The 23,798-nt window shown below is 50.2% G+C and overlaps 6 protein-coding genes across 6 annotated transcripts; 4 read left to right on the top strand and 2 right to left on the bottom strand.

The window, feature by feature from the left end:
* Nucleotides 1-820: 820 nt before the first annotated feature.
* Nucleotides 821-1,579, top strand: NECHADRAFT_80920 (uncharacterized protein; the record flags this gene model as incomplete). Its single annotated transcript, XM_003051002.1, has 1 exon — nucleotides 821-1,579. One exon carries the CDS (start codon nucleotides 821-823, stop codon nucleotides 1,577-1,579), a length of 759 nt encoding a protein of 252 aa, XP_003051048.1.
* Nucleotides 1,580-1,964: 385 nt separating this feature from the next.
* NECHADRAFT_80921 (uncharacterized protein) lies at nucleotides 1,965-3,423 on the bottom strand (the record flags this gene model as incomplete). Its single annotated transcript, XM_003051413.1, has 5 exons — nucleotides 1,965-2,036; nucleotides 2,086-2,943; nucleotides 2,998-3,041; nucleotides 3,100-3,283; nucleotides 3,361-3,423. 5 exons carry the CDS (start codon nucleotides 3,421-3,423, stop codon nucleotides 1,965-1,967), a joined length of 1,221 nt encoding a protein of 406 aa, XP_003051459.1.
* Nucleotides 3,424-4,905: 1,482 nt separating this feature from the next.
* NECHADRAFT_41150 (uncharacterized protein) lies at nucleotides 4,906-5,838 on the bottom strand (the record flags this gene model as incomplete). The annotated part of the gene is made up of 1 exon (XM_003051414.1): nucleotides 4,906-5,838. The coding sequence occupies one exon, from the start codon at nucleotides 5,836-5,838 to the stop codon at nucleotides 4,906-4,908; it is 933 nt and encodes a 310-aa protein (XP_003051460.1).
* Nucleotides 5,839-12,531: 6,693 nt separating this feature from the next.
* Nucleotides 12,532-13,968, top strand: NECHADRAFT_41213 (uncharacterized protein; the record flags this gene model as incomplete). Its single annotated transcript, XM_003051003.1, has 1 exon — nucleotides 12,532-13,968. The coding sequence occupies one exon, from the start codon at nucleotides 12,532-12,534 to the stop codon at nucleotides 13,966-13,968; it is 1,437 nt and encodes a 478-aa protein (XP_003051049.1).
* A 538-nt stretch (nucleotides 13,969-14,506) lies between these two features.
* On the top strand, nucleotides 14,507-15,086 carry NECHADRAFT_80924 (uncharacterized protein; the record flags this gene model as incomplete). The annotated part of the gene is made up of 2 exons (XM_003051004.1): nucleotides 14,507-14,844; nucleotides 14,912-15,086. 2 exons carry the CDS (start codon nucleotides 14,507-14,509, stop codon nucleotides 15,084-15,086), a joined length of 513 nt encoding a protein of 170 aa, XP_003051050.1.
* A 1,656-nt stretch (nucleotides 15,087-16,742) lies between these two features.
* Nucleotides 16,743-18,707, top strand: NECHADRAFT_93947 (uncharacterized protein; the record flags this gene model as incomplete). Its single annotated transcript, XM_003051005.1, has 2 exons — nucleotides 16,743-16,961; nucleotides 17,001-18,707. 2 exons carry the CDS (start codon nucleotides 16,743-16,745, stop codon nucleotides 18,705-18,707), a joined length of 1,926 nt encoding a protein of 641 aa, XP_003051051.1.
* Between the last annotated feature and the right edge of the window lie 5,091 nt (nucleotides 18,708-23,798).

The following is a 23,798-nucleotide window of genomic DNA, read 5'->3' on the forward strand; positions in this document are numbered from 1 at the left end:
GCGATTCTGCTGATGACAGTTGCTTCATGGAAGGGGATGATACGTATGACAGATTTAAGAGTAACCACAGTCATGAAAATGGAGTGATTGGTTTCTAGAGAACCCTCAGAAAGCCTTCTCGTTTCGCAAGGTAGGCGGAGTACAGGCTAAGCCCCAGGCCCTGGTCCCCCTAGAATGCCTCTAGTGGCGAATGGCTGATCAATGGCCAGTGATAAGATGCCCCTACGGCACATTTGGTGGAGGCTGTGGTGTGGGCTGTGCTAGCTTCACGTCAACGGTGAAGCGCATGACTTGAGGATGTAAAGAGCGTGAGATAAGGAGATATGCGACGTGATTTGTTTGTCCTGGTTTTGCACCTACCCAGCCTTTTGGTGGTTCTCAGAGGTTTACGATGGCAAAATTGCAAGCAAGTTAAAAGCTCCCTGACAAATGACATTGACGTCCACTGACAGATTGGTGGTTCTAGACGCTTTATCGACCTCTCGACGACACGAGACAGGCCATCAGGCTCTTGACGCTGAACCCGGGCGCAAGGTCAGATCCTCTGGTCGCACGCCTGGAGGAGGCCAATCTAGACAACGTTCGGGGACAATATACCGCCTTATCCTACGTCTGGGGCAGACCGGGGAGAAGAAAAGAACTGAATCTCAGAGACGCATGCGTCCCTATCGGGGAGAGCCTGTTCTCGGCTCTCCAATCCCTACGATCTTGCGACACACCAACCGTGTTGTGGGCGGATGCAATATGCATCAATCAAGAAGACAATGATGAGAAGACAAGTCAGGTGATGCTCATGACCAGAATCTATCAAGATGCCAAAATGGTGTACGCTTGGCTTGGAGAAGAAACCAAGCCGTCAAGAGCTAAGATGATTTCAACGCCAGCCGTTGACGGCTGGGCCTCTTTCCTCATGGCATCATTCAAGTGTCTGAAACAGGGCATTAGTGGGCATAAGAAGAAAATGATCCAGCCGTCAAGGGCTGGTACCGAGATCATCTCCTTTCTCACCGGGAACCGGCCATTCGACGACAAGTCCCCTTGGAACTTGATGACTACAGATGAGATCGCCCTGGGCCTGAAAGACATCTTACAACGTCCGTATTTCAGCCGCATCTGGGTCGTGCAGGAAGCCGCGTTGGGACAAGCTGTCAAGATGCAAGTCGGAGAAACAGCATTTGAGTGGGGTGGCAATGAAGGCACTCGCAGGTTTCTCACGCGGATCAAGCTACTTGAGATTTCCCCCGCCTGGCAGAAAAACAAAAAGCTCAAAAGTATTGACATGCGTCCTCTCCGAGAGCTCCTAGAGCAGACGGTTGCATACATGGACAAGCTAGCCGGTGTGAGCCCGCATGCCACGTTCCTGGACATTGTGCACCAGATGCGACATAGGCAGTCAACAGATCCGCACGACAAGATATACGGCCTCCTGGGGTTGGCATTACCGGTTGAGATTGCTGGATTTGTCCCCAATTATACTGAGAGTTGGGAGGTGACTTACGAGAGATTCTATAATCATGCGCTCAGCACTGTGTTACAAGGCCCTGACAAGGAATGGCAAGTAGATCAGGGGTCAGAGTGATAGGAAAACCGCCCTCTTTGCCTTCATTCCAACTATACATCTACATCAAGTATAAATAATATCTTAGTCTAGCTTAGCACTGGTGCCATGGTCTTTTTTCTTCTCGGAAATGGAAACTAGAATCAACAAGATATCACCAGTATCTAGACGCACGAGAACATTCACGGACCATTGAGAGGCAGAGCTCGTATCACAAATAGGCAACAAGTAAAGACCAGATCGAAATTTTCCCGGCCGTGTACAAGCCAGAGTAATAACATCAATTAACAATTACTCATTAAATCTTTCCTCCGTAAAGGTGTAAGAATATGGTAAACGGCGACAGTAGATGACCTGAAAAGTTGTCTATCTACATCTCAGCCCTTAAACTACATCAAGAAAGCGCTTAAAGGAGGCGGAAGACAGCGACAGCAATGCCGGCGGCGGCAAGGAAGCTGGAAACAGAAGCAGAGTTGCCCTGAGCAATGTTAGCTATTGTTTACTTGAGTTGCAAGTGAGACACTTACCATGTTGACAGAGACAACGCTGGGCGCGGGCTCCTCCTCGGTCTCATCTCCACCCTCGGGCTGGCTGGGGGTAGAGCCAGAGGGCTGGGCGGGAACCTGGGAGGGAACGTGGACCTCAGTCTCGTGGGACTCGCCGTTTCCAGCGGGCTTGGTGGGCTGAGGCTGCTCGAGGTTCTGGGTGGTGTGCTTGGTGACGACGGTGATGGCGGTCGAGTTGCAGCCGTGGCAGGTCCAGGGGCCGGTGGGCTGGGCAGGCTTGGTGGTGGGCTTCTCCTCGCCCTCGGTGACGGGGCAGATGGTGGTGGAGACGGCAACGGTCTCAGTGGTGACACTGCCGACGGGGCACTTGGTCACCTCGGGAGGGCACTTGGTGACGGTGTGGACCTCAGTAGCGTAGACAGTGCTGGTGGTGAACTTCTGGGTGACGGGGCAGACAGTGGTGGAAATAGCGATGGTCTCGGTGGTGACGCTGCCGACGGGGCACTTGGTCACCTCAGGGGGGCAGCTGGTGATGGTGTAGGTCTCGGTGGCATAGAAGGTGCTGGTGGTCAGCTCAGTGGGCTCGGGGCTGGTGGGCGCGACGGTAGAGGTCTCGCCCTCGGTCTCGGAAGCGGAGGTCTCCTCAGCACCGGAAGTCTCCTCAGTGCCAGTGGTCTCAGCACCAGTGGTTTCAGCGCCGGTGGTCTCGGCACCAGTGGTCTCGGCACCGGAAGTCTCCTCGGCAGTAGTCTCAGCAGAGGAGGTCTCGGCGTTGATGGAGGTCTCGGCAAAGGTCTCAGCATCGGTCTCAGTAGGAGTCACCTCGGGCTCAGTGGTAGTGGTGTCGACTCCACCCTGGCTGGTCGTGGTAGCGGGGCTCTACATATCATATCAGCATTCAGACTCCCTCACACAAGACCTTGCTCAACTTACGGTAGGCTGGGTCAGAGGGGGGACGGTGATGGTGTAGCCGAGCTCTATATATCTGGTTAGCTTTACTGGTTGGCAGTCAGACTGAGCTTCTATGAATCTTACCAAGGCAGAGGTCGACACCAAAGGCGATGGCGTTGTTGGCAGTGGCCTCATCAGGGCAGTCGGAACGAGCGCACTGGATGAAGTAGTTTTGCAGGCTGGACATGTCACAGAAGCAGTAGTACATGTCGGGAAGAGTGCAGTCCAGAGGAGGATGCTCAGTGATGACGTTGGTGAAACAGTCGACCTATTGAGAAGCTGCGTTAGCTATCGACTCATGCGTGTAGTCCCTCAGGCGGAGAGGGGAGTCGCAGTGGTGCTTACCGCGCAGAGGGGGAACTGGGCAGCGGCCACAGAGGCCATGGACAGGAAGGTGAAGGTCTTCATGATGGTCGATTGCTCGGAAATATTGAAACGAGAGAAGCAAAGTAGGCTTAGCGAGTGACTAAAGATGAAGCGTTGGCGACGAGGAGAACAGTCTCTCTAGGTCGAGGAAGAAGCCTGCCCTTATACTGCTCACTCGAGTTCAGCTGAAAGGGCCCATCGCTTGGATCCGATATCCCCCCATGCATCCAAAGAACCCCCTGGCAAGACCCCCATCCTCAGTTGTTGGTCCGAGTCACCGAAAACCCATGGCATGGTCGGGCTCGTCTCCACAAATGGTTAATAGCGTGCGTGACAATTTGACGCACCTTGCTCGATCCGTCCAGCCATCCGCCACGACCCCTGACATCTTTTTTATCTGATCATCTGATAATCTGATCCGATGCCCCGCGCATCGCCATCCATTGGCCGCTCCGAGATCAAGCCAGGGTCGGCAGCCCATAAAGCCTCGTGTAAGAAATTGATCCGTTCAAGCTTCCCGCTTGGCATGCAGAAGCTGATGTGGAGAGGCATTATTTTTCACTCACCGGGACCGGAGTGATAGCGACTTTTCTGCGCCTAAGTAGCTGGGCCGCTCTGCGTAGGGCCTCGGCATCCCCTGCGGCGTCCCAGGAACGGCTCAACGGTTGGACGATCACGGCAGGCCCCTGGATAGTGCACTGACTGATGACATGGCTCAAAGAGGAAACTCGTTTGTTGCCGAGATTGTCACCCTTTGATGCTCGTAAAGAAGAGTTTTGCGAGGTCACTTGTTGATGGATGATATGATTCAACCTTGAGACGTTAGATGGGAGTCTGGCGGTCACAGCAAGAAGACAGACATGAAAATATTGACAACTTTCAAGTTGGCGTCAATGCGCCGCCGTTGCCGCAAGCTGCTTTTGCAACATCGTGAGATAAGATGGAACTACTGATCGGCTTGACAACATTTATCAGCGTGACAGGCCACCAGAACAAGCGAGTGGGTTGGACGCAGGGGAGATCTCTTTCGGATTGGCTCCCTTGACCAGGGTGGCTTCTGCCAGGTCGCAAACGTTGGCTTTAAACTTGTTTAGCTTTGCCCGAGGATCCGAGGCCCCTCTTTTTGCGGATCTGGAGACTCAGACATGATGTTGTGTTCCTGCAGAAATGCTCAAGAGCCATTCACGATTACCCGGGACGCTCGGATGGAAATGATCAAGACTGATGGAGTTTAAGGTTTTTAAATTAGAGAAAAAGGTCAAACCGCCTCCCTCACAGCTGAGTTTTCTCCTGAAAAGTTAGCTCAAAATAGTTACACAAACAACATCACTCCGTATGCTATCATAGAGTCCATCAACCAACGTTCTCCCAATATCCATCACATGTCAGGCTCACCATGTGCTTCAACTCAACCCAACGTATGATCTTACATGGACATCCCAGTGATGGTGCACAGACTCTATGCTTCCACCTCTGATCCATCTCGCTTCCCCAGCTGTACGAGCTTGGCTCTTGTCATCATCTTTATGAGAGCTGAGGAGGATGAGCCTTGAGAAACTCTTCAAGTGTGGAGAGCTTGCCCCGGGCGTTTTCAGCAGCCCACGCGACCAGGCTCTCGGAATCGGGACCGAAATATCCAAATTCTTCGTAGTACTGAAATGCCTCGACAAAGATCTCAGTCATGATGGGAACCTCCTTTGCGAATTCTTCTGGTGTGATTTGCTCGTACACGACCTTTTGACCTGTCACCTTGGACATGGTCGCGGCGAGCTCTTCCAGGCTGTACAGTCTCGTAGCGGCCGACAGAGTCTTGCCTTGGAACTTTTCCGGCTCAGCCAAGACGGCTCCCACGAATTTGCCCGAGTCTCCGACGGCGTCGATCAAAGGGAGCCTAGTCTGGGGGGACATGTGGGTGGAAATCACCCAGGTCCCATCGGGAGCTTGCCGGGGGCCCCAGAAGGGCTGAGAATGAAAGTTCTCCATAAATGATCCTGGGCGATAAAAGGCGCTCTTTACGGGAAGACTGCGAATGTACTGCTCCGCTTTCGCCTTGGCGTCAAAGGGCACGATCTTGGTGTATTTGCCGCCAGAGATCTCTGTGACGGACGGAAGAGTGCTGAATACGATATATTGGACGCCCTTTTCAACTGCAACATCGGCAATTCTTTTTGCACTGTTGTATTCGACATCGAAGGCGTCAGGCCCAAAAACCGGCGTGGTCATGGCAAAGACGGTGTGCACACCCACCAAGGCGGCCTCAAGCGACGCTAGGTCAAAAGCATCGCCCTGGACGACCTCGACCCTCTCATCGAGCTCCTTGGCCTTGGCCGAGTTGACATCTCGGGTGATGGCGCGGACTTTGTATTTTTGGGAGAGTTCTTGGTCGTTGAGCACGTAGTTGATGACTGAGCCGCCCTGTTGACCAGTAGCGCCAAACACTGCAAGGATCTTGGACATTTTGGTGGTGTCGTAGGGTAAATGACGCAAGAGGATAGAACTGTTGATTGTTTATGAGGAGCTCTCTACAACTCTCATGGCCTTTATTTAAGAAGTTGAATACATATGTTTCGTCTGACAAATGAATAACGTTTTACAACGTTACATAACGTTATTCAGGAGGCTTATTTGTAAGCTTTTCGTCTTTCGTCCGCACTCCGTCCGCATGGATAATCATTGCAGGATCCGGACATTAGCGGGCGCCATAAGCAAGATTCAACTCACTTTGTGATGATTAATGCTGTGAGTGGCAAGGTCAGATTAGTCTAATCTCACTGCATGGCAATAAATCAATCAGTTTATGAATCACTGTTTCCACCTCTTTCTGGTCATTCAGGTTATTTTCAATTTGGAATTTCCTTTGTCGTAGAATCAAAAAGTCAGCCACGCACGCATTCATAGAAAAACATAAGATGCTAAGTCAATGATCTCTATTTTCTTATTTAGTATACAATTTAGCTATTATATAAGTGCTCTTTGCTAAGTATTAACGTTCTGGTATCTCAAGTTTTCTTACGTCCAGGTGCCACTGTACGCCAACTCAACAGTCAATCCAGAATCGAAGACTCTGGAAAAGCAAACTCAGATCGTACCTGACTGGATATACTCGTGATTTGAAGGCTAAAAACGGCTGCAGGCATAACTTCGTTTCTGCGCGATGGCTCCAGCCGGCGGAGCCTTTCGTTTCACGAGTGTCCTGCTATTGTCGGCGTGGAGTTAACTTGGCACATCATGTCAAATCCTGTTAGTCTTGGGCGATCGTATTTCATTACATATAAGACGACAGTAATATAGTGATGACCAATGCATATTGTTATACAAGATCGATCGTCCTCTCTTTGACTGTCACTCTCTTTCCAAACCATGAAAGATGCGCAATGAACCCAATCCTCCTAAACTCTCCAAAACGGCCCCTTCGTTTCCCAGTTGCCTCTAGAATCAAGATGTTGTTCGATTGAGGTCCACAGTTCATTCGAGGGGAGCGAGTACCACTGCCAACCAGACATGTGTGGTTCTGTAGATCAATGTCCCTTGCGACCTTAATATCTAGATATGCGCAAGGCTGGAAGCGGTCAGCATCGGCCGAATGATCTGCCTTGAGAACATTGTCTATAACATTGGGATCCGGGTTGGGTATGAGTCCAAGATCGGTCAGATTGAGCTCCAGAAGCCTGCCCTGTAATCTCAGCTTCCCTCCTGACACTTGCCCTGACGTATCTGACCGTTGCTTCTCAATTTCCAACTCTTTACTTCAATATCTGAACTTGTTAAGTTAAGGAACGACAGACACTTTCCGACAGTCGCCCAGGACTATGAAGGCAGAGTATCAACTTTTTGAAAACTCTCGTAGAATGGTTCCGTTACCATCCAGCACAAGTCTTGCGGTATAGAGTCCTCCCAAAGCCCTGCGATGTACTTCTCGCCGATGCGGTGTTTCATACTCTCAGCAATACCAGATAATGCAGGCAGCCTATAAGAAGGGTAGGAAAAGAGAGTTCCTGCGTAGCCCTCAATGAAGGAGCGCCAACCAATTTTTATTTCAAAGGTGCTGTCTTCGATGCCTCTGAATATGGCCATGAAGTCAACATTCCCCTCTTCCGTCCTCTTGACATTCTCCATGATTCCATCTGCGGCTGCCTCCGTCACTCGTAGCTGATCACATTCCCATAGGACACAATTAGATGTGAAATGTAGGGTTCTGGTGGAGAGGTATCGTTCTTGGATTGCCCACCCTCGCTGAAGCAGCGGGCTGTGTTTTATCTCTTTGTGCCATGAGGGGAACGTTGGTCGAATCACGACCTCATCGACGTTTCCAGAAGACGATATCTCTTGGTAAATCAGGGGCTCTTTTGGCGCTGATAGCCCAGGCCGCGGGAGAAACAATCCCTGGTCAGATGAGCTAGCCCCTGTCGCGGCAAGGGCCAAGACAGAGTTCTAGTAATAGTGACCAAAGCGTGACGCCTCATGAAGCCAATCCGCCTTGTGAACTTTGTCTCTGGGACCTTTTGCCTGTAAGATGCAGAGGGCGTCGACCCATAAACACTTGATTCCCATCGCCCTAGTGATGACAATGGCGTCTTGGATTGTCCTAGGTAGCTTGGACCAAGGGAGCCTTGTCATCATGTCTTGGATGTTTGACTTGGTGGTCTTTGGAAAACCGGTTACGGGGCCCCAGGCGTAACTCAGGGTCAAGTACTCGATGTCATTTCCATCATCTTCTGAGACAATATGCAACCTCGCGGGATGTCCTTGCTCATCGTTTCCCACGTCGATGAGCCTGGTGGGTACAGTCTCGACTCATCGCCGCCGATGGTTTTGAACTTGGTGCATGTTTCATGGTCTTTGCAACAGATGTTGGGCCAGCTTTTTGCATCCACGGCAATGACCGCGATGCCTTGATCGAAATAGGAGCCCTGCCCTGCATTTTCGGTTGACAGGAGGTGGCTTATTGGTTTGGAAGGCTCTATCGCAAGAACTCCAGGTAGGGGTAGGGGTATGGGAGAATACTCTCTTCCAAGGGATAAGGACGCCTTCAAATGATTTTCGAGACCAACCAGCATCGTGGGACTGCTAAAAGGGGACTTTTTGGCAAATTCGCTAGCAAGCCTGGGTGCAAATTTCCGCATATGGTCGAGGGGGTCTTGTTGGGTGTTGTTCATTTCTAATATGATCCGATGCTCATCGCTGAGTAGCAATGTACTGCTCTATTGATATAGGCAATACTGGCGGGAAATTTGACAGAGGTGACAGCCAGAATCCGCAGATGAGTTCAATGAAGAAAAGTTCTGTGCGAGGAGGTGCTCGAATGGATCATCGCGAATGGTAGCTTGAAGATAGGCCGAAAGAAATGACTGGCATGTGGAACATATCGGTCCTGACGCGTAGAACATGGCGAGGGTTTTGAAAGGGGGCAAGGATGCCTCTGCTGGAGATGGATGAGTGAGATTGCGGGCTATTGCCTTTGTCTGCTTATATACTTGTGGTGTTGGTTGGACATGTGCCTGAGGCACCGGCTGCACGCTGACTTAACTTGTAGCCTGTTAGGAATCGCGAATTTGTAAAAGTGTGACTGTGTTATTTCTTTTTTCTAGTCTAGTCTAGCAACAAAGGTCCGTGTTTTGTGGCCTTTTGTCACGTTCTAGTGGTTATAATCGACGTTTTTTCAGGTCTGTGATGCCCTCAAAAATGAAATCAGACACCCGAGATTTGACCGCACTCGCATCAGTCGCCATCACAGCCAAGTAAATCATTATTCCGCAGCCAATAGAATTATCAGGGCTTATATCACATAGCCTTTAGCCAACAGTAAAACTAGGATGACGAAAAGGCCAGGCAAATATCACGTTTAAGCGAACGCGGAACACAGTTAGTCATGTTTCCCTTGCAATAGTGAGATGAGCACTTTCCTGGCGATGGTGTCTACGAGGCCGAAATCTTTAAAACTGCGGATACACAAAGATTTCTTATTTCTTGAATAACCACTGAATTCTCTGCTCTTCTGGGATCCTTCCACCGGGCAATTTCAGTGAGCGCTGTGATGAGCACGCTCAGCCGCACTTTCCACTACAACACCTTTCCACACAACGTTACCAGCCCATATATTGAGATGGTATCAGGCAGATAGGTGCAGAAATTTATGGCCCATAGGGAGAATACACATTCCGAGCATACGTGTACGCTCAGCACCTAAAGTCTCAACTCTATTCAGCAGTCTAGTCCAATTACGATAGTCTTGCTGCCCTTATCCCGCTACCTAGCCTGGGTAGTCTCACCAGGCTGCACCATCATGCTGTCCACCCATGACATACATGCAGTCTGCAGCCAACTAGGAAGCCTCACTCTGGTCTCTACATATTAGCTTGGTAGCAAAGTCTAAGTAGTGAGAAATGAATCATGTTTCTAGCTTAACTCTACGAGCGGCATTGATCATCCTGCAATCGCAAACCTGTAAAACGAGCTCAAGAACCATTTCAGAGGTGAGGGGAGAAGCATTGAAAAGTAATTGAACCTCATAGCATACCCAGAGGGAAGATCAAGGCAACCCAGTCAAATAGATACAGTTTTACACAGTCAAGCCATCATGCCCAATGCCTTAAGAGAGGAGAAGCATGCGGAGGACATCCGGAACGAACAACAAGCTAATAGCGGGGCCATAATTTCATGTAGTGAACTTAGGCATCAGTGCTTGTTTCTAAACCCTCGTCAATAATCGAACCACTTCAGATTGAGACGATTATGAAGGTGCCACTGCATGCAGCTCCCAATAGATGTAGCACTCTTTAATTAACCGATAATCCAACGCGAGCATGGAAGCTCATTCATTATTGAAACCAGATGCCAAGATACCCGAGTCAAACTTGCTGTTGAGCTATCAACAACGTTCGTCAATCTTGGTCAAATAAACATTTAGGTTGGCCGTCAACAAACGAAAGCATAGGCGAGCTGCACAAAAGCATAAGGCACAGGCCATTCCTACCCTTGGATAAAGCCGGAACAACTGCCGAGGCACTTTTTACGAGATAAAATTCTTGTGAAAAGCATTGACCAGCTATAACCTCGGTCAGATGACGATCCGCCAAGTGTTTACCCACGGTGATGAGTTGGATAATGAGACGAGGCACTATGAAGTTGGTCAACGTAGAAGGTGTTTCCGAGAGGTATCCGCACGAGGTGCGTTTAGTTTCCAGAACAAGAAGGTGGGAAGAGAGAGAGCAATTAAGGTGCGTTGGACACACAGACTAGATCAAGTAGTCACCCGGACCAAGAAATAAATTGCACACTGCACGTAGGCAATGAGACCTCTACCGGGCTATATAGATAAAACTTAGACTAAAATAAATAAATAAAAATATAAATTATATAAATTATGTTCTAAAGTTTATATAAAATCTTTGATTTATCATCATAAGCCTTTTTGCTGTCATTCAGCGGAGTAGGTACCTACTCGCGAAGTGTGCCATTTTTTTTCTTGGACCACTAGCCAGTGTGATCAAGTTGTTTGGGAGAGCTTCAATGTAACATGACATGATCCTGAAAATCAGATGTAAGGAACAAAAATACACGTCGTTCGACTCATGGGCGGGTAAGCTTCTCTTTTTTTTTGCCGATACCCCCCTCTCACAGTGGCACCAGCTTCAAGATTTGCGCGCTTGATCTCTGTCATTTTCAGGTAAGCATACGACAGAAAAGACAAGATAAAGGGCGCCGATCCCGGAAGACATGAGCGGGGACCGAGATGAAACGAGCCTCTTCTGTCTACAGTAATCCAGGGCCTGGGGTTCGTCCGTTGGAAGCATGGAAGAGCACTAGAAGGCGACTTGGAAGACCCCCTGATTTCCTTGACGTCAAAAGCGAGCCTCTTCTCCACTAAAAGCGGCTCCAACGTCGGCCTCTCAGGACCACGTGTGGGTTTTTGATGTGTAAGAGAGCCTCACGCCGAGACTTTTGTCTCCATCTTTCTACGTAAAAGAAACTCTTGAGGAACACGCGCCAGTTGGGAATTAAGCCGAGAAAAGCTCCACATTGTCAGGAAGGTAAACAGCTGATTCTTGGCTGAGGATGATTGTTTGTTCAGTTCAGTTCTTTTTCGTAGAGTTTTTTCTGTCGCGTCTTGTCAAAGACCTCCGGTTTATATCGCCGGGTCTGCCTCCAAACCTGAACCGGACTCGGCGGACGGCTCCGGCGCTACCGGCCAACACACGGAGGCAACGGCCGTGCATTTCTTAGCCAAGGCTGCAGGTTCATTTCAGGCAGGTCAACCTCACCAACGGACCGGCTCTCCACTTTTCGGTGGTCCATCCCGGCGGGTATGCCGGCATCACCGATGTCCAATCGGCCACGGTCCATCCATCGTCAGAGCCCCTCGTCTAACTGGCAATTTCGCCTCCGGATCACCCTTTTTTTTTTTGCATCTTGGCTCTCAAGCCTCTGTCTTGTCCAGGGACTTGCAATCTCAACACCTCGACCCCAGGATTTCGCTCGTTGTAGATGACATTGGAGAATTGCAACTCATCACGTAATTGACACAACATGGAACCTCCAGACTCGCCGTCCCCCACGGGGTTGGGCTCGAGAAGGGTAAAGACGACAGTCACGCCTCCGCAGACGACCCCCTCTTCCCACCAGACTACTCTGTCCCCGGCCTCAAATGACCTGATGGCCCAAACTCCGTAATGTCAGTGCCTCCATTGGGTGGCCGACTTCCAAAGAAGGCTCTTTGCTCGCCTGGGGTTCCTGGAGAATTAGGGGGTCACTATGAACTCCTTCCCACAACCCCATTCTCCCACTCGAGTCTCCATCGGACCATCGCGGCCATGTGTGCAGGCATCAAATCTTCTTACCCGCCCCAAGACCTGCTCCGATCGGAGCTCTTTCGCCTGGGGTATATGACCTTCCAGAAAAAAGGGTATATAAATGGAGACCCCTACTCCGCTCATAGAATCCGGTCCACTCGCTAGCCCATCGGACTTGGTTTCTTCTCATCTTTTCTCTCTCTACTCCCGTTTCTACCTTGCCTTGTACATCAGTCCTTTCTTTTTATCTCAAAGGACCGCATGTTAAGAGGGTAGGCTTCAACATCTCCTCCCAAGGCAACACCCCAGACCTCCTCAGCCCAAGCCGAACAACACCCACACATCCACGGCAATGGGTCTCATGAAATTCTCTAAAAAGTCGGCCGAGCCGGCCGCGCCGGAAGATCAGATTCATGAATCGAGCGCCTCAGACAATGACCAGGTTAAGACCGACGCCGACTTCCAAGAAGTTCCAGCCGGCGCCGTTGAAAAGGGCAACATCTTCGAACAAGGCGGCAAGAACTACAGAACGCTTGGCCGCTGGGACACAATCCTCATCCTCTTCACAAATCAGCTCGGTCTCGGTATCCTATCTCTTCCATCCACCATCAAGACCCTAGGCATTGTTCCCGGAATCATCGCTATCATCGGTATCGGCTTCCTCTCGTGGTATTCCGCCTTTGAGCTCTTGCAGTTCTATAGCAAGCACCCCAACGTTGTCAGTATCGTCGAGATGACCCGGATCGTCGGAGGCCCTTGGTTCGAGTCTATTGCTGGTGTTGTCATGATGATCCAAGTTGTTTTCATCGTTGCGTCGGCTGTCGTCACTCTATCAGTCGCCCTCAACACGCTCAGCAACCACGGAACTTGCACAGTCGTCTTTATTCTGGTTTCTTGCATCGGCTGCTACATCTTGTCTATTCCTCGAACCATGAAGTTCGTATCCAAGGCCGGTATCCCCAACGCCGTCAGCGTTGTCGGTGCTTGCATGGTCGTCTTGATCAGCCTGGCAGTCTCAGGCCCCAACAACAAGCCAGACGATTGGTCCAGGGACATTGTTATTGTTGGCCACCCATCCTTCCGTGATGGTCTCAATGCTTGCCTGCGAGTCGTCTTCTCATATGCTGGTACTTTCACCTTTGTCAGCTACATGGCTGAGATGAAGGATCCTGCTCGCGACTTTGGCTTTTCCTTGGCTGTCTTGGAAATTGGCAGCACTGTTTTCTACGTCATCATGGCAGTTGTCCTGTACTGCCTCAGCGCCGACCTCACCACGTCCCCGGTTCTCAGCGCCGCTGCGACTATTCCGGCCAAGGTCGCTTATGGAATCGTGCTGCCAGCCGTCATTGCTACCGCCCTCTCCATCGGTCACACTGGTTGCAAGTATCTCTATGTTGCCGCACTCCGGAAGATGAACGCTCTCAACCAAGTCACCGACAATAGTGTGAAATCATGGACCACATGGGTTATCTCTGTCAGCGCGTTTTGGATCCTCATCTTTACCATCTCAAACGTCATTCCCATCTTCGACTCCATCCTCTCCATCACCTCCGCCACAACTATCCCATGGTTCACATATGGCTTTGCAGCCATTTTCTGGTTTTACAGTAACTGGGATGTCAAGTTCTCCAACTGGAGAAAGATTTCTCTCTCTATCGTCAACGTCCTTATCATCTGCGCTACTTTCTTCCTCAATGCAGGTGGACTGTGGGCAGCCATCACAGAGTTGATGGACCTGTTTGATAAGGGAGACGGAATTGGAGGAGTCTTTTCTTGCGGGAACAATGCGATTTTCTAGATCAATAGCCTTAGAGCATAATTTCAATACCTTTTATCCGTTTCATTCAGAAATCCTTCTAGTCCAGCCTTAAAACTGTCTATCAGCGTTCACGCATACAAAGATCATATCTATGAATAGTTCATGTGACTGTAGTTGCCGTTCCTCCACCTATAAGAAACAATGTCCGGCCGGTTAACTTCTATGCGTCCCATAAGTTCTTTTATCTTTAAAGAGCCCATTATCTGAGTATGTGGGGATACTGCTGGTGTTCTCCGTGAATACGCTGTCTATGAAAACAGGTATTTAGTTAAGATTCCTGAGTATCTATCGTGGGAAGAGGTTAGTATGCATCCCAACTCGACTTATATGATCTAGTATCAATTTACAATCCCAATTAGGACTCCACGTTGGCTTGCGCTGGGCTTACGGCTTGGACTGCCCTCGACGCACTGCCTGAGTTGTCTAGAACCGGCAGCGCACTCTTACAAGGTTGAATGACCAGCGATATTGATAGGACGGATCCTGCTGACTCAAAACAGGCACTGGTGGTGTAAGCATGTTCGCAGTTTTACTCTGCGAAGCTGCTGGTCTTCAGTCGATAATCACGTCCTCCTCCGACGCAAGGATCGAAAGCATCAAGAAGCTGGGATCACGAGTCGAGGGTATCGACTATAAGACTACACCCGATCAAGGAGCAGAAGTTCAACGCCTTACAAACGGTACGAGTGTTGACTTTGTCACCAATAACTCAGGCCCTGGGTCTATCCCACATGACATCGGAGTCCTGCGTAAGAGAGGCGGCACTGTCTCTCTTGTAGGCTTCCTGGCCGGCTACGCAACAGAGTGGGAGCCATCAGCCATCATGGCACTAATGGGGAAGGCCGCCAAATTGAAGTAGGTCATTTCCTTTACTGGCTTCAAGCAAGTTCCTGCAATCGATGAGTAGCTTACGTAGCAACAGGGGAATCATGGCTGGCTCGAAGAGGGATTTCCAGGATCTCTGCCAATTTCTGAAAGACAAGAAGGTCTCTACCAGCCCAGTTATTGACCGTGTCTTCTCATTCCATGAGTCTGAGGATGCCTTCAACTACCTTTACTCGGGAAAGCATATCGGCAAGGTTCTTATTAAGATATGAATACACTGAGCCATAAGTTTAGCTGCAGTGCGAGACGCCCAATATGCACGTATCAGTTTAGACCTAGGATGTTGAGGAAATTTTAGATTCTCAGACTGCTCTCGATTTATAGCATGAATGTCACCGTGCTTCATCTGGGCTCTCGTGACTAAGAAGACGTGATTCACAGGTGTAGCATAATGGCGTACTCTTGGTTTGGATGCTCAACTGGCCCATCTCACCAAGGTGCACTGGAATCGTTATTGCCGACTCAACGGGTTCTAGATTTCACACCAACCCGGATTGTCATTGGGCTTACCTTGGCAGCAACTGAGCGATACCTTTCGCGTGCTTCAGAGCAGAACAGGCTGGCGTTGTCCTTGCGTCTGTCTGTAGAACGTCAAGGCAGACTCCTTGCGCCGACTAGGCAATCCGTCGTCGTCACTTCTCCGCGGAATTGCCTATGCCATCGGGGTTTGTTACAAGTAGAGACATGGCATCGGCATTGATGACGACGGTCCGATAGTATCGAACGAGGACTCTATCAAGGTTTCCATTGTGGTTCTTGGGACCCAGTTATGGGTTGTTAAAAGATGACTCGCAACCACGGACCATCCTGGTTCATATATTCTGCTTACAGCTGCATCGGCCGGCGAGATTCATACCGATATCAGATAATGTTACCCGGTCAAGGATATGATTCCTGAGTCGGCATAGCTCAGGCGCTAATGCAGGCTGCTTACGGTTGCACGGACCCCCCGGGAGACGTCACCAGCAGAGATCAGTAGATGGCAATATGCCTATCCACGCTCTCACATGGAGGTAGGAGGTGAACCCGGGCTTCCCTCTAATGGCAGATGCAACCATGCCACTGGGGAAAGGCCGAAAGGCTATCGTAGGCACGAAAGAGGCTTAGGGGAAAGGGGCCGAAATCAAATCGCAGGGTGATATACCGTAACGATCTCGACTCCATCATTCATAAGAACTTAAAATCTCTAAGAAAGAGGGTAAGCCTTTCCTACTAATCCCTCCCCACTTTGCCAAGGACCTTTTCAGAACCGAAGCCGGAACCGTGAAATGATAGGGTGTTTACACTAGATAACAAACACGGGCTTAATAATTATGTCCGTACCTAAAGATATCTGGATGATAAAAGAACAGCAGCTAGGCCGGAATCGTAACAGTTGAAATCCTTTGATTATAGAGTTGAACGGTCCTGATAAGCGTTTCTCTTACGTTTTAAATGCAGCAGCCCTTACCAGACTGCGGCTTCCACGGCGCCAGCCTCAAATCAATGAGAATTGTAGTACACAAATAGCGTTAGTTTTAGTATGCTATGAATACAAGCGTACTATAATGTTGATAGATAATAAAGATAAAGCGAGATAAAAACCACGCGTAGATAATTGAGCAAGCGAACATCTAATCTCAGTGCCTAACCTCATATAGAGTCTAGCCTTGAAAGTCTGGGTTGTAAACACTAGAGTACGGGGTTGATAATCAATCCGTTTGTTAGATTAGGATGAAAACTGTCCTCAAAGTGGGTTCATACACACTCTAACATTCCCAAGATAGGTCCGGAACGACTATTTAAAAGGCCAGGTTCCTCAGGTGTTCACCAGGAATGTCACTTCCAATGGCTAACTGATCTTTTGCACTCATAACCTGTTCGCAAACATGAGACTCCCGACACTCCTCCTAGCGGCCGCCGCGGTGGCCCGATCCTCGCTCGTTGACAGAGGGCAGGTTGTCAGTCTCGGAGGCATCAACTACTACGTTGGCGGCATCGTGGTTGGCCAGCTTGGAAGCGGCTGCACTAAAAAGGCCATTCTCTCTGAAGCGGCCATTCCGGGACTCGACTTATTCCCGATGACTATTTTGGAGACTTCTGCTGAAGTATTTCTTCCTGACGAGCTGCTCAACACGACGGCGCAGTACGCTAGTGATGACGACGTTTTCCAGCCCGCCTTCCTCGAGACGATCTACCTTCAATCTCGTGGCTCCAAGCCCCCGACGGTAAACAGCTCGGTGCTTTTAGAGCATCTTGAGGAGCTTAACACGACTCTCTTCGTATCCTCCGGCGGCATCCTCGGCAGCGAAGACAAATTCGTTACCAGCACCATCAGCCCCAGTCTTCCCAAGGGCCCCTACTTCGTCTCTGCTCTCACCGGAAGCATCTTCAAGGCCCATAGACTTTATGATGACGATTACTTGGCTTTCGTGCAGGGTGTCGTCAGCGATGAGGCAGGCAGCTACTTTTCTCTCCCGGCTGTTACGCAGAATGTCATGGCCAAGTCCATCGCTGTCCCGTCCAGGCTCTACTATACCCAGACGGACGATCAGCCGCTCGCCGGACTGCGCTTGGGTGTCAAAGACATTTTCCATGTAAAGGGCGTGGCCACCAGTGGTGGAAACCGGGCTTACTTCTACCTATACGGGAATCAAAATAACACGGCCCCTTCGATCCAACGCTTGATTGACCTCGGCGCGGTGCTGGTTGGCAAGATGGGAACGGTGCAATTCGCCAACGGCGATAGGCCGACAGCTGACTGGGTCGATTTGCACTCGCCCTTCAATCCTCGAGGAGACGGATATCAGGTTCCCAGTGGATCATCTTCAGGACCGGGTGCTGGTATCGGCGCCTACGAGTGGCTCGACTTGGCCGTCGGTAGCGACACCGGAGGATCGATGCGTGGACCTGCCGGCTCCCAGGGGGTTTTTGGCAACCGGCCGTCGACTGGTGCCATTTCGTTGGAGCATGTCATTCCGTTGAGTCCTGTCTCGGACACAGCTGGAATTTTTGCCAGGAGCGGCAAGCTCTGGGCCCGAGCAGTTCAGGCATGGTATCCCGACTTCCAGTCTAATTACAGTTCCTATCCCCAGTCCATCTACCGACCCACCGTCATGCAAGGCGCCTGGTCCGGCAGCCCAGCGACCCCAGAGGCGGTCGCACTTATGAGTGCCTTTGTCACAGGTCTTGAGGATTTCCTCGGGGTTACGTCTACTCCGGTCAACTACACCCAGCGCTGGAGTGAGAGCCATGGCGATGCCCCTGCCAGCCTTGCCGATATGCTCTACCTCACCTATGGAGTTATGGTCTCCCACGACCAGTGGCAGATGCTCGGAAAGCCCTTCTTCGACGATTATGCGGCAAAGCATGACGGGCGGACGCCGTATATCAACCCCGGACCTCTGGCGAGGTGGCGATGGGGCCAGGCCAATGCCACGGACGAAGTGTACGCCCAAGGCTTGCGCAACATCTCCACCTTCAAGAACTGGTGGGAGACGGAAGGATTTGGTCGCCACGACCCCGAGTCCTGCTCCGAGGGTGTATACATCTATCCGTGGTCTACGGGCGACCCGGCCTACCGCGACGAGTACAACTTTGCCGCTCCATCAAGACCACCTCTTGGGTTCGACGATTCATCCATCCCGGTCATGGCTGGAGCCCCAGAGGTCGTTGTGCCCATCGGTGAAGTGCCCTTCAACAGCACGAAGACGATGCACACCGAGTACCTGCCGGTGACCATGGGCCTCAGGATGGCACGTGGCTGTGATGATGTTCTCGCAAGGCTCGTCGGCGATCTCGAGGACGCAGGGGTCTTACGTGCGGTTTCTGCCGGGAAAAGACTTTACCCTTAAGAGTGAATCTGTCAGGGGAACTATGGCCAGACGCAGCGCTTCGTTCTCGAGGTCAGTGTCCCGGAGGCAGTTTAGAATCATTTGGCATGTCAGCAACAGCCACAGCAGCTTCCATGCTTGGGGGCTGGTTATCTCACCGAGTGCAGAGGGATTAAACCTATGAGCCCGAGGTGTAAATGCCATGGATGAGCCTTTAGATATAAGAGGTGTCGTGTAAATAAGCTATCTGTTGCTGGAGCCTAGGCTATTAGCCATAGCACCTTATATATTTTACTTAACTCTATCCCACCGTTATGCCAAAAATCTAACGCATTAGCTACCCTTTTTCCCAAGCCATATCTACAGACTGCCGACAAAACCGTGGTCCGAACCCAAATAGCAAGCCGCCACATAGCAATGCAATCTCGTACTAGTCTCTACTAGCTCGGTGTCGAGAATAACGCAAATCATAAGATTGTCCTACGATGCGGCTGGGTGTAACTCTTCTGCTACCTGCAAAAAGTTCAAAAAAGCCACCATGTTAATATCGCTTTATAATTTTATAACATGTTGATAGTTTATTCTTTACTATTAGGTAGTCATAGCGCGGCCCTTGATGGCAACTGAGCCAGAAGATCGAGTCTATGTGGCACGTCATGCAACCACATGGGCTTGTATGTACAGGACCCCGTCCGGTGTAGCTAAGGCCGTTGCTTTCTTTTCATTGCCAAGTTCTAATAGGCGTCCCAGGCCCAGATATCTAGCTTTTTAATGGAGAGTTTAGTACACCGCCCCCATCACTGTGCACACACATACCCCTCACATCGATAGACAGGACTCAGAGACCTTCTACACACTAAACATCAGTCAAATAAACGATATATGCAGTGCTCTCAAACGTTCTACGGCATAATTCGTAAGTTTGGCACCATCCTTCATCTTCTTTATAGTATGTACTCCCTTTACTTTTTACCTATGCAAACTTGACAGAGCATCACCTTTCAGCTGTAAACCAAGCAGGCACTAAAGGATTCCCCCTGTTCAACCCTATTATCCAGGCGGTAACTTGAAAGGATTCCCAACTCTCTCGATGGCAAGGATCATCGCGTTGCTTTTGTGAGTTTGATTGTTGGTATGTCACTTCGCTTCAAAGGAGCCAACAACTCAGGTTGAAAGCATCACCAACGTCACAAAAGGAAGGAGCCAAAGTAGTATCGAGAGCATTCACTAAAGCTAAAGCATCAAGGTATTGGAATCCAATTGTAAAGCAAGGTTGGGTCTGACTCGCCCTTTCTGGTTTCGTTCAAACCAATTACTCTCTGTTGCCATCATATAAAACGCTTCCCTTTCCGTGTAAAGAACACCAAGGGAAATGGTTCTACTTTACCCTGTAGTCACTTGATTTTTTTGCCAGACTATTTCCTCTAGGCTAGTGCAACGCTTTCAGTCAAGCTGTGGGGTGTTAGTGACTGTCGCAATGAGCGATGGTTATAAGAGGCTACCAGTAGCTTGGTCTCAGTCATCAGGCACGACACATCAGTGGGGTTGTTTTAGCTGGAAACGCATCTATTAAATTGCGATCCAAGGCATGTCTAGCTGAGGCATCGAATTTCACGGCTTTGCCGGCGTCCTTTTACTTAAAAATACTTGCTCAAGTGTCCAGGTAGCGACGGCAAGATCACAAATCAAGGCCCCATGGCAATTACAGGCTAAGACGTGACCTCATGAATGACGACGAATTGCTAACCACTATGGGAATAGAATGACCCGATGGCCTGGGGAAGTTCAGCTGGCTCAGCTCATGAAGAAATTCAAGTCGGTCCGGCCGTGCGAACCTGTTAGGCGAGAGCGCCACAAGCGGAAAAAGACCACGGCCTAGGTTCAAAGCTGTCACCACCGCGGCGGTTAGCCTTGTTGGTCTAGACCCGGGCCTCGTCACATGAATGGGATTAGCGGGGGAATTGTCATCGGCCGTCTTTTTGATCGGAAGCGTCGGCGAACTGTTGGTCTGGCATTTGACGTGAGAGTCTATTGGATTTGACAGTTGGTCTAGTTCCGCGCCGTCTGCTTGGGAATTGGGCCATGCTTCTGTAAGCATCAAGTCAGCCAGGCACATGTTTGTTTCATTTGACAAGTCTAGATCAAGGTTCATGTTATCACCCGATTGTCTGGGTTGGGTAGTGTGTTGTGAAATGTCTGAAGCGCCAAGCAAGACGTAGCACGATGATGGATTCAGGGCCTCTGGTTGGTGATTGAGACCTTGAAGGCTAAGAACGAGGGGTTTGAGCAGCACCGGCACAAAGGAACTGATAAGCCTCTTTGCGTCGAGCTACATCCGAGTCGAGACAGAAGATTATATTTCTTTGTTATTGTCGCTTTGTTTGATGGCTATTTCCCATGAATTCATCATGACGGAGACCTAGAACTCTTTGCTTTCAAATTGAAATGGGCAGATATCGGTAAGAATGATTCTCTGCAGCGGGTTGGACATGCCATCCCTCTCAAACGCTCTCCAGAATGGTGTCACCAAGTGCCATTTCTATGGTGATAACAAAGCTCTTGTGTTCACCATGCTTAGTCTCTATTGCAGTTGTCATTCTAGTCTCGTTCGTCTCGTCCGATTGGTCTCTTTGTCTGGTATTCGCGCGGCGGAGCTATGCATGTGTAGTCACTAGACACGACGGTCTATCGAATCATTGTCTGAGAGTCGTCAGCAAACACCGCCTCCGTCATTGGCCTCGGAATTTGACAGAGAAAACTGTATATAGTCATCGTGCTGATAGACTATAGCTCTTTCACTACTCGATCTGTTTCATGTAAGTGCGGTTCGTGAACGCAGCCATTGATAGCTCTTGTTGTTATGCCGTGCATTCGATTCGAGTCGCTTGTCAAAGATGAAGGGGGTATATCGACCACGGCATGTCAGGGTTTTCCAATCCTGGAGCCTGCTCTTCGAACAATCAGTCACAGCCTAGACAGTCAGCCCCCTGAACCCGCCATGTCTTTGTTGACTTGGCAATGAAACGTCAGCCTTGTTCCTTCAGGCCTGATACTTTTTCTTCCCCCATTCAGAAGTGATGCGCGTGCTAGAGGACTCATTCGAACTGCCGAAATTCTTGCTTGTGTTGATCGGTCGTTCCCAATCTCATCGAGTGTTGCATGCAGATCTGTCAGCATCGGCACATATTGCAGGAGTCTGAAGCGATATAGATTTGTAGATCCAACCGCAGATGGGTACATCGCCGGTCTTATCAATGCGGGTGCGAGTCATGTAGGAGCTCCGTTGAAGCTGGTGAGACACTAGACATGGCGTCGTTTCGAGTGACGACAGTGGGTGAAATCGCGGAAATCGAGCCGCATTCTATCAAGTGCATGGAACAGCGACAAGAGCACAGTTCCACCTTGGCAACGCAATTGAAACTTGCCAAGGTCTTAATATGATCGAATACGGATTGCTGCTACATCATTTGACCACCCCTACAAGTCTACCAGCACAGCCTGATTGAGCATCCAGCTCGCCATTCATCAAATGCCTACCCTACACTCACGGCAAGCCACAGGTGGTGAGCGCTGTGTGAGTCAATGTGCAGTAAACTCGGACTCCCTGACATGTGCCTGACTCTAATGCCCCTTTCCCGAGTCAAACGACACTCCGCGTTCCGGTCCGCCGGATTCGACAAGAGTCTTGTGGCTTTTCCCTTTTTCTCTAAAAACGCTCAGACCATTCTCAATCTTGGTGTGTGTGTGCGTTGGGGGACGGGAAGTGATGTTGACAAGTTGGAGCCAAAACTTGTTAGCATCATTTTTTAGCGTCCTCAGAGCTCAAGTCCAAGCGTCCAGACGGGGACAATGGTCAAACGTCTTTTTGGATGATCGATATATCCGAGCCCGGGGGAGGATGGCACTGGCCATGGAGTGCAAGAACAAGAATGGGTATTGTTGTTATTGAAGCTATTTTGAGGTTGGTGATGAATACCACGCTGTGCAAGGATGCTGGTCTCAACACTTTGACAAAGAGGGTACTGAATGGCTCCTGAATTGTTTCGACCAAGAATGCCCTGGCCTCTCAGTGGACGACATTCACTCTGCCCAGAGCCCGCCCTGGCACTAGGGCATGGATAGAGTTTGTTGGTGAATGGCACCCTCCCAGGGTCAAACAGCAGCTGGGTTTAATTGATATCCCACTCGATGGGTGAATGAGCCAGCCACAGTCAAAGTCAGGGCAAATTGAGGGGAGGTGTGCGACTGTCTGTAACTGGTCGCTCTCGCCCGGGTATAATGTGGCGTTACGGGCTTCACCGGAAGTACGAGGCCGGACGGCTCGAATCTCGGGTCAGCAGCCATGTTATGCAAGATGTGAGATCCGCACAGATGCAAACCCGACAAAAGGACAGACGGGCTCTGTTGCCACGGGAGAGGGGTCCTGTGCTTTCTTCTTGCCAGAGCCTCCTCTTTGTCTCTTTGCTTTTGGTCACGGGGCTGAAGGCCCAGATGCTAGAGGCAAACTTTTTTCCGTGTTTGATTGGGCGTGGATTGGTGGAGATGCTTGGCGTTGACCAAGGTTTCTGGGGGCATTCCAAGGATGGGAGCATCTTTGTTCAGCCTCTTTGCTCAGAAGGCATGCAAGTCTCGGCTTGCAACGTGATGATGGATCACTTTCCGACAATCTGTCAGATATCAGACCCCAGAGGTCAGATATCAAGACAAAAACCGTCATCGGCTGGCATCTCAGTGTGACGTGTGTTCTCCAGCGGCCAACTCCCTTACATCAAAACCACCTGGGTGCCAAGCACAGTGGATGATGCCCAATGTAGGGAGGGAGATGATGGTCGCCTTGTGCGGTAAGGAGGAATGAAAAATTAGGCTCGAGATTTTTTTCTCTTTTTTTTTGCTTCTTCGTCCCCAGGACCAGGAATGAAGCAAACACGGCCACCACAGCTGGGACGCCATCAAGCTTGATGAGAGCTGCCGTTTCCGATGCGGGCACCAACGGGACTACCGAGAGTGAATACATTGTGTGTACGTATGAATGGATGGATGCAGAAACAAGCTTGGGAACGGTCCCGGTTCCTTGGGAACCTTGGCGGGATTGGAGATGGACGGGTCCATGAC

This window comes from Fusarium vanettenii (genome assembly GCF_000151355.1).
Source record: "Fusarium vanettenii 77-13-4 chromosome 5 genomic scaffold NECHAsca_5_chr5_3_0, whole genome shotgun sequence".
Classification (NCBI taxonomy): Eukaryota; Fungi; Ascomycota; class Sordariomycetes; order Hypocreales; family Nectriaceae; genus Fusarium; species Fusarium vanettenii.